General features: G+C 47.9%; 1 protein-coding gene across 1 annotated transcript in view, besides 1 other annotated feature; it reads right to left on the bottom strand.

The window, feature by feature from the left end:
- The window catches only part of OT_ostta02g00710 (Polyketide synthase, KR), a gene marked incomplete at both ends in the record, with an annotated part of 11,339 nt that extends 571 nt beyond the window's left edge, over positions 1-10,768 (bottom strand). Inside the window, one exon of the mRNA XM_022984987.1 lies at positions 1-10,768. This exon is cut by the window's left edge and continues 319 nt beyond it. Coding sequence (XP_022840682.1) covers positions 1-10,768 — 10,768 coding nt within the window.
- Positions 3-10,768: part of a sequence feature (OT_ostta02g00720) that runs on past the window's edge.

A 10,768-nucleotide genomic window follows, 5' to 3' on the forward strand; every position in this document is an offset into this window, starting at 1 on the left:
GCCTGTGTATTATGACACACGAGGAGTTCCGCTCCAGTCCAATCTGGGCAGATCACGGAACCGGATTCGGGAAGCGAGCCCGCCCATATGGTATTGTTCATTGATGTGGGACGAAACACAGTGACAACGCCAGCGCACGTCAACAATCCACGTTTCAACCCAAACAACACATCTTCAAGCACAAAGAGTGCGGTTTCGGGGTCGATGAAACCGATTCCTAATCGACTCATGCTCTGCTCTATGCGTGAGTTCCGCACGGCCATGCCCACTTTGCCCCATGCTCCCCAGCGAATACTACAGACAGGGCGACCCGCCGTGTGCTCGATTTGAGCAACCGTGTCCAGGACTGCATTTGCACAGGAATAGTTTGCTTGTCCTGGTGAACCTATTTCCGCTGTAATCGACGAGAAGAAAACTGCACTCGGGATAGGCTTTTGTGAATACAAATCACTGCCAATGCTGACTGCTTTTGGAGCAAAGACCTCTCGCATGCGAGCGGGAGTTTGTCGGATGAGCATTGCATCTGATGTGCTGCCAGATGCATGAATAATGCACGAACGCTCGAACGAAGCATATTTCGGATGTAAATTTGCATGTGTGCGTGATCGGACAAGCGACACGCAAGTCGAGCAGCTCCGATGCTGACGAAGTAAATGTGCAGTTCGTCCGACTTGTCCCAGAAGTATCATGCCGATTGAGGAACCACGACTTTGGACAAACGCACCAGTGAGTTGCCCAGCAGCTCCCGTTCCTCCCGTGATTATATGCGCGCGTATGTCACGAAGCCGACAATCCACGTTGTGCTCAGCTGATGTTCTTTTCATAAAAGAAGATACAAGTGCACTTTTTCCACGCTCAAAACGACTCTCTTTGTCATTATTCTGTTGCCACAGATGCAGTTGATGTTGAAGTTGTTTTAGGTTTTGATGACTCGCACCCTCAAGTGACGGCACGTGAACAGAATCGAACGACTGTCCATTGTCGTGATCAGCCAGGGGCCTAACATGACGAGAGTTTTCTGAGTCAGCGCATCGCAGTAAAGCTGCAAGATAATCCATAGACTTGAACTTGACTTCATCTACTTGAATGCGAACATGCGCTAAAATATAAACGTGTGCAAGCTCGATCATAGCTGAAGCAAGTCTTATACGTGGCATTACTTTGAGTTGCACGTTCATGCGCATTCTGTGTGCACTTGGATACTTTACAAGCTGTGATGCACGCTTCACGTAACAAGCGTTCGTCGAGTACAAACAAATGCTTCTCCTCCATATTTTATCACGTAGTTTGTTCGATTTCACCTCTTGCAACTTAATGTGACCGATTACATGATGACCAACTTTCTCTTCATTTTTGGGTTTCATGCTGCATGCCAAATAGTTTGTTTGAAGTGCCAACATTCTCGTCGTTTTCATGTAACGTTTGCCGCAAGCCCTCATGGTTGTTGGTAACATAGTCATTCTCTTGGACGTGCCCAGTTGATCTATGACTCCAGTACCGAGTTGCAGTGCGGTATCGATGATGGCAGGTATTCCATCCTCGGAATGCAACGCTGATGAAGCACTGCAGACTTTGGCGCACGCACTTCCCAGTTGACCCTGACCTGTACCATGATGAGCGTGTTGGAATTGTGCGGAAGATGTATTGTGGATTAGCGCGCATCTCAGACTTACAGTTCGCGCGATAGCTGGATACTGTAACTTAGCTTGACAGTGCACGCTTTTAGCAGTTTGCACCGTCAGAACGCCACTGATTGTGTGAACGGTAGCTTCCATGTGTTTATGATGCCTCAAAAGCAGAGGCTGTATGATTGCAAGATCGCGCAATGCGACTGTCTTTAGTTCACATACATCGCACACCCGGGTCATGTGATGCACGTACCCTGTTGCTGGAAATAGTGGCTTATTGCGTACGCAATGATCAAATAGTTGTGTTGAAGATGAGTGATGACATACCATGACAAGCCGTTTTCTCATTTCTGTCATTGAGAGGCACGTACCACGTGGCAGGCTTCTGAACCAACATTTATCGGTGGAAAAAATCTTGATGAACGAGCAAATATGCGGTCTGTATCCAGTACCATGCAAGTGCGACAGCGACGAGAGTATCGCGTGTGCATTTGTACCCTGAAAGGCAAATGAGCTGGTGCCGCCGCAAGCAGCTTGATGTTGGGCATACTTACTTGAGGCTGCCATTGAACGCGACATACCGGCTGAGCTCTCGTGAGCGCCCTGCAAAGACATAGCCTCGTAAACATGCACATTGAGTGATTGCAGGTGCATGATACTCGGGTTTATCCGAGATTCAAGCCCGCGCAAAGTACAAATCAGTCCCCCCATACCCGCGGCACACTCAGAGTGTCCCATTCTTGACTTCATTGCATGTACTTCGACGTGTTCTGCGCTCTTCAATATACACATCGCCCCACCTATTTCAATAGGATCACCGAGTGATGTTCCTGTTCCGTGCATCTCGAGAGCGCACACTGCGGTGGGCTGAACCGCCGCACATGTGAGGGCTGACATAATCACTCTAGTCTGTGATGGTCCATTTGGAGCCGTCAATGAGCTCGTGCGTCCATCTTGGTTCACCGCGGTCCCACTAACTTGTGTATCGCCGCTGCTGTGATGCGATGCTCCACGCAGAAGGCACGTGTCACAGCTTTCAGCTCTGACGTAACCATCAGCACGTGTGTCGAGCGTCTTGCAGCGGCCATCTGGTGCGAGCATACCGGCTCGCAGAAACATCGCAGTTGTTGCCTCGGTGAGGATAAGGTTTACACCACCTGCAAAGCTTGATTCGCATTCACCGTGCGCTACAGAATGACGGCTGAGATGCGCCGCTACAAGGGATGATGAACACGCAGTATCAATGCTCATGGCAGGTCCTGTGAGGTCAAATGTGTAGGACACACGCCCAGATGCGACGCTCAAGGCATGTGCGGTAGCATTCAGAGAGCTGTAGCTATCGTGATCATGAGCACTCGTGAGATTTCCGTATTCCATCCAGGCGATTCCAATAAATACAGAAGACTGCGTTGACCTGCAATCAGGCATTGTCATACAGCTGATAACGTGCAACAAGAGTCTCTGCTGAGGGTCCATGCTCATAGCCTCCGCCTTACCAATGCCAAATACTCGCCAATCGAATATCATAACATGATCCAGGAAGCACCCCATTTTCAACCGCGGATCCATGTCTTCACTTGAAGCCAGCATTCTTGAAGAGTCATCCAGCGTGACGCGGATGGCATCGTCTGCGCACCTTCGGATTCCATAAGACGTGCCAGATGATGCCAATAACATACATCGATGCTGCGACACATTAGCGAGCGTGTGGAGGGGCATGACAATGTCTGGCGCACGTTTCATGTCTGCGCCTGCATGACGGCTCGGTTGACTGTCTGATATGTACGCACACAGTTTTGAAATGGTGGGATAATCGAAAATTAACGATGGCAAAAACTGCCTTTTGAACTGCGCAGACAGCTTGCTAGCCAGCTCTATTGCAGACAACGAGTCTAGACCTGCGTCGTGAAGTGGTACACACGTATCAACATCAAAACCAATCAGTGAAGAGACAATATGTTTTACTATATTCACGCATTCTTGTACAGAGTAATCTGGTCCAATCGAAGAAGCCTGTGTATTATGACACACGAGGAGTTCCGCTCCAGTCCAATCTGGGCAGATCACGGAACCGGATTCGGGAAGCGAGCCCGCCCATATGGTATTGTTCATTGATGTGGGACGAAACACAGTGACAACGCCAGCGCACGTCAACAATCCACGTTTCAACCCAAACAACACATCTTCAAGCACAAAGAGTGCGGTTTCGGGGTCGATGAAACCGATTCCTAATCGACTCATGCTCTGCTCTATGCGTGAGTTCCGCACGGCCATGCCCACTTTGCCCCATGCTCCCCAGCGAATACTACAGACAGGGCGACCCGCCGTGTGCTCGATTTGAGCAACCGTGTCCAGGACTGCATTTGCACAGGAATAGTTTGCTTGTCCTGGTGAACCTATTTCCGCTGTAATCGACGAGAAGAAAACTGCACTCGGGATAGGCTTTTGTGAATACAAATCACTGCCAATGCTGACTGCTTTTGGAGCAAAGACCTCTCGCATGCGAGCGGGAGTTTGTCGGATGAGCATTGCATCTGATGTGCTGCCAGATGCATGAATAAGCGTTGTTGCTGGTTGGTATGAAGATGATTCTTCTACACGAACGGGAGCATTCCGAAGACATGGTACCATAATGCAGTCAACGAAGGTACTTGCTTCGTGCTTGTGTATGTGCATTCTTCCCGAACGACTTGAGGTAATATCACAGGCGCTTTGCAATCGAAGAAATGTTCCGATTCCTCCAGAGCCACCTACTAGGTAGACTCTCTTTTTCGCACGCTTGGAGCTCGTATTTGCCGGTGCGGAGAAGGATAGCGATCTTCTGGGACTGCTGCTTGATTCATTTGTCAGTTCGTCAGCTTTTGTAAGCACATTTTCTTGGTCTGCTGTGATGCAAATTAGCCTTACACACTTGTTTGAATACAAGCGCAAAGATTCGTGCGCCTCTACTTTTAAATGTGTGATACTTGAAATGAGTGAAATAGTACTCGCAACATGCAACATAGTGCATGGCTGATACGTAGGCAACAAGACATGTGACTCATCAGTTGATAACATATCATACACTTTGATATTCAAGCAGTTCTTGGTAGCATCAGGCTCTACCTCCCTGGGAAGCAAGTAGTGCAATAGCCCAGGCCATAAGTCGATGAAATCGCCCGAAAAGTTGTAAGAATTGTCCTTTTGTTGACGTATATACTGAATTGAGTGTTGACGCAGAGTGCCAAAATACAGAGATTCTGAAGTGATGGTTTGTGCTTGCAAACGCGAGCTTTGTACACCCAAGCGACTACGAACGCACGTAGACAAACGTCCGAGCGCGCTGCCGAAAGTAATCGAAGGCGATTCACATTTTGAGGACGCGTACAACAGGAAGACAGATGAGACCATGCAACTTGTCAAGTTGACAAATCCGCGAACCGCATGACGTTCACACATCGTGATTGGATACTGTAACTTAGCTTGACAGTGCACGCTTTGAGCAGTTTGCACCGTCAGAACGCCACTGATTGTGTGAACGGTAGCTTCCATGTGTTTATGATGCCTCAAAAGCAGAGGCTGTATGATTGCAAGATCGCGCAATGCGACTGTCTTTAGTTCACATACATCGCACACCCGGGTCATGTGATGCACGTACCCTGTTGCTGGAAATAGTGGCTTATTGCGTACGCAATGATCAAATAGTTGTGTTGAAGATGAGTGATGACATACCATGACAAGCCGTTTTCTCATTTCTGTCATTGAGAGGCACGTACCACGTGGCAGGCTTCTGAACCAACATTTATCGGTGGAAAAAATCTTGATGAACGAGCAAATATGCGGTCTGTATCCAGTACCATGCAAGTGCGACAGCGACGAGAGTATCGCGTGTGCATTTGTACCCTGAAAGGCAAATGAGCTGGTGCCGCCGCAAGCAGCTTGATGTTGGGCATACTTACTTGAGGCTGCCATTGAACGCGACATACCGGCTGAGCTCTCGTGAGCGCCCTGCAAAGACATAGCCTCGTAAACATGCACATTGAGTGATTGCAGGTGCATGATACTCGGGCTTATCCGAGACTCAAGCCCGCGCAAAGTACAAATCAGTCCCCCCATACCCGCGGCACACTCAGAGTGTCCCATTCTTGACTTCATTGCATGTACTTCGACGTGTTCTGCGCTCTTCAATATACACATCGCCCCACCTATTTCAATAGGATCACCGAGTGATGTTCCTGTTCCGTGCATCTCGAGAGCGCACACTGCGGTGGGCTGAACCGCCGCACATGTGAGGGCTGACATAATCACTCTAGTCTGTGATGGTCCATTTGGAGCCGTCAATGAGCTCGTGCGTCCATCTTGGTTCACCGCGGTCCCACTAACTTGTGTATCGCCGCTGCTGTGATGCGATGCTCCACGCAGAAGGCACGTGTCACAGCTTTCAGCTCTGACGTAACCATCAGCACGCGTGTCGAGCGTCTTGCAGCGGCCATCTGGTGCGAGCATACCGGCTCGCAGAAACATCGCAGTTGTTGCCTCGGTGAGGATAAGGTTTACACCACCTGCAAAGCTTGATTCGCATTCACCGTGCGCTACAGAATGACGGCTGAGATGCGCCGCTACAAGGGATGATGAACACGCAGTATCAATGCTCATGGCAGGTCCTGTGAGGTCAAATGTGTAGGACACACGCCCAGATGCGACGCTCGATGCAGTCAAAGTAGAAGTATCGTCTGCTGTGTGCGGCAACATCAGTCTTATGGCGCAGCTCTCATCTGCACTTACGCCCATAAAGCAACCTACGGTTTGAGTCTTGATTTTCAGATCACTTCGTGTGATACATGTCACGACATGCTCTAGTAATAATCGCTGCTTGATGTCGAGCTGTTGCATTTGTCGGACATTTATTCCAAAGATGATGCCGTCGAAATAATCAAGATGCCGAAGGTGACGCGCAAATGGCGCATTGTCAGGAGCATTTGTGTGATCAAATCGTGTTTGGACAAGCTTGATGTAGTCACACAGGTGACTATTCGTTGTGCTACTGGAAAACGATTCCATCCACACGCGTCGTGTGTTAGGAGATTCATCAGCACGCTGTTTGAAGTGTAATTCTGCTTGACGTGTCTCCCTTTGACGTGATAATCGATCCATTATATTACCGACTACCGATTTCACTGTTGGATAATCAAAACAAAGCGTGTGTGGCAGATCCAAACTCGTGCTATGCGCTAAGTTCATGGATAGTTGAGACATCCCAATCGAATCGAGGCCAAGTGACGAAAATGGCAAGTCGAGCATCTCATCGTCCTCCTGAAGTCCAATAATAGATGATAAACTCGTGAAGACGAGTTTCTGAACGTAGGAAGTACTTAGCACTTGCGTTCTTAGGGCGGTTTGAGTTGAATCTATTTGATATTCGTCAACGCATGACAATGATCGAGAACCAAATTTCCCTACGACTACACGAGGCACCGTCACACTGTACAACGGCAAGGAAAATATACATTTTGCGAGCCAACATATACTTTTCAGGAGATTCATGGCAACCCCAGGGAGAATCGGCTGTGAAAAACCAGCATTTGCTGACGTTTTTTCAACGGTTTTCGCCATACCGATCGAGTGCCACACGCCCCATCTTATGCTAGTGACATTTAGACCCAGAGATTTGCTGTGTGTTGAAATTTCGTCGAGGAGTGCATTCGCAGCAGCGTAATTACTCTGCCCAATGGAACCAAAAACTGCCAATGATGAAAACAATACCGAAATACGAGTCATATTTGGAGAACGTAAGCGATTGATAGATTGAAAGCCGAGCTTTGGCGCGAAAGTGGATCGGATAAGGTGAGCTGTCTGCGAGACATGTAGTGCGTCATTTGTCACACCACTCAAGTGCATCAAGCCGTCGACGCTTCTATCTGCAGCACACGCTTCAAAGATTAGACATGTATCAGCCTTTTGAATGGTGAAACAAGCACGACTCGAACTGTGAGGCAGTGCAGTGCTCTTAGGTTTTCCATTTGTACTGTTGATGAAGAGCTTCGTCGCACAGATGTCGTTCGCCAACCAGTTTGCACAAATGGTACCTATCCCACCAGTACCCCCTGTTATTTTCCAGCACGGATGACCCAACGAACGTTGTTGCGTAAGTTTACATAAACTCGTTGTAGATTCAAACGCCGACATTAACCAAACCAGCTTTCCTTGATCAATTGGGTCACACACAGACCTGCGCGGACTATTCAGTGCTTTGGAGAGGTGATGGAGAGTATTGTCGTTCAGAATATGCAAGTGTGATGGATCGACTTGAATGTGCGCGTGCAACAGCTGCAAATCCTCACAAAGTATTCTGCATATAACGACATCGCCAACTTCGTATGTACAATTCTCAGAACTTTTTGTTAGTACGACTCCAACGCACGCCACACGTGTGCTGCCTATAAGACTCTTCATGCCGACAGCTGGCGTGAACAATACATCTTGTATATGAATAGTTACAGACGCGCGGAAAACTTTGTTAAAATCCGAATATGCGTGTTCCTTTAAGCAGTCCGTGCTTGCTGGTGATGGCACTGCATGGATATGTTTGACCTGTTGTAATATAACAGCTGCATCTTCAGGCAAATGTGCAGACACTCCCTTCTCTTTGAGAACGCAACGCAACGCGGCACGATGGATTTGCGAGTTTTGAAGTTTACATGATTCCAGTGTATTGGCCAAAGTTTGCAAGAGAGATAAGACACATGCCGTTTCGGAACCAGAGCGTACACTTCTTGACGGCCAAGCAGATGCGCAGACTGAACTTTCTTTGAGAGACTCACTATACACAGTGTGGTTACGTTGCGTTAGATCAACGTCGTGACGGGACGAACGAACGGTCTTTGGAGTTTTCACGCGAGACGCGCAGCATCTGTTGACAGCTAGAGTATTTGTGAGTAAACCTTCATGGTTGAGTATGAAAGATGCATCTAATACGTCACCGTGTACTTTGTTCACCCTACACTTAGATCTGCAAAATGAGATGGGTGGTTTGATCACGTGATTGCACTTCGCAAACTCTATGGAATATGGTATATACACGGCCTCAACAGAATGACACTGGCATGTTTGCAAGCAGCCGTCATGTGTAGCAGATGTGTTGATGTGTGATGAAGCACGTTTGAGCACCTCAGCTTTCCCCAGTACATATCGCACAACTGAGTTGGAAGAGAAGGCATTTGAACGATACTTGCTATCGCGGACGATGCGTGTGTCTTTGACGGAGATTGTGCACTTCAGCGAGTTGTCAGTGCTGTTGAGCACCCCGTTTCGATTATTAATAGTCAATTTGAACGGTTTTAGCCGCGTGAGAATGATTGGTTTACAGAAATTGATGCTAATCAATGTCGGACTCGCCGCGCATGAAATATTTTCAGTGTGTGCATTCAAGATATGAACCTGCAATACGCCCGGGACATACGCATGACCTCGAACTTGATGATCCAAGAGAAACTGGTGTTCAGTCTTCTCGAGAGAAACGACACCTGTGAATCTACCTTGTTCTGCACGCAACTGACTCAAATTTAGAGCATACAGTCTGAAACAGTCAGTCGGTTCATTAATTAGAGTTACATATGGATCAGTCCATCGTCGCTGTTCGCACTGATCCTTTGCCGAGACAACGGCGTGAGCGTTTGTTCCTTGAAATGCAAAAGAGCTAACACCTTGAACCTTCGAAACAAAATTTATGCTTTGTCTCACAAACATTACTTGTCTGTGTGCCTGGCTCACTGAGAGAGCATCAACTATATATGGGTTTAGTCGTTGCAGATGGAGAATCATTTCTGCCACTAACTCAGTTAAAGAATGGACCAAATGCGCCAATGATTCGCAGCCTGCTGCTGGTTCAGCGTGCCCATGCATCGATTTTACAGCCTGTATCACAAGAGGAATGGCGGGTTTGTCTGTACTTTCTACTCGTAGTGCACGAAATATTGAAAGAGTTTCTATCGGATCCCCTAGTTTTGTGCCAGTTCCATGAGTTTGTACAGCACACAGCTGATCAGTATCAACTCCTGCAGCTTGCACGGCTCTTAATATCAGGGTTGTCTGAATGATGCCATTTGGTGCAGTTAGTGAACTCGTTCGTCCGTCTTGTACGACCAAACATGACTTTATGACACACTGAGTATCGTCAGTCTCAGAAATGAGTGCTTGCACCTCGCAACACTCGCCCCGAACATAGCCATCTGCCGAAGCATCTAACACTTTGCATCGACCTTCAGGAGAAAGCATGCCTGCTAGAAAACATAGGTGCGAGTGCTGATATGCAATAACATGAATACCACCACACAACATCATTCTTGAAGAACTGTGTGCAACGTGACTGGATGAAACATCAGAATACGCCATGTACAAAGCAACGAGCGCAGATGAGCAAGCCGTATCCACGCTGATTGTGGGGCCGTGTATGTCGAGTAGGTATGCGGCCCGTCCAGAGGCCACGCTAGTTTGCTGTCCTAGTGCGCTAAATGCAGAAAATGTAAACGGGTGCAAAATAGCGAAAGAACCTGAAGCAATTCCAAGTACAAAACCTGTATCAAGATGAAGTTCAATTGTGTGTGACACTACATGGCAATGTTCAAGTACAATTCTCTGCTGAGGGTCCATGCTCATAGCCTCCGCCTTACCAATGCCAAATACTCGCCAATCGAATATCATAACATGATCCAGGAAGCACCCCATTTTCAACCGCGGATCCATGTCTTCACTTGAAGCCAGCATTCTTGAAGAGTCATCCAGCGTGACGCGGATGGCATCGTCTGCGCACCTTCGGATTCCATAAGACGTGCCAGATGATGCCAATAACATACATCGATGCTGCGACACATTAGCGAGCGTGTGGAGGGGCATGACAATGTCTGGCGCACGTTTCATGTCTGCGCCTGCATGACGGCTCGGTTGACTGTCTGATATGTACGCACACAGTTTTGAAATGGTGGGATAATCGAAAATTAACGATGGCAAAAACTGCCTTTTGAACTGCGCAGACAGCTTGCTAGCCAGCTCTATTGCAGACAACGAGTCTAGACCTGCGTCGTGAAGTGGTACACACGTATCAACATCAAAACCAATCAGTGAAGAGACAATATGTTTTACTATATTCACGCATTCTTGTACAG

Source organism: Ostreococcus tauri (genome assembly GCF_000214015.3).
Source record: "Ostreococcus tauri WGS project CAID00000000 data, contig chromosome 02, whole genome shotgun sequence".
In the NCBI taxonomy this organism is placed as follows: Eukaryota; Viridiplantae; Chlorophyta; class Mamiellophyceae; order Mamiellales; family Bathycoccaceae; genus Ostreococcus; species Ostreococcus tauri.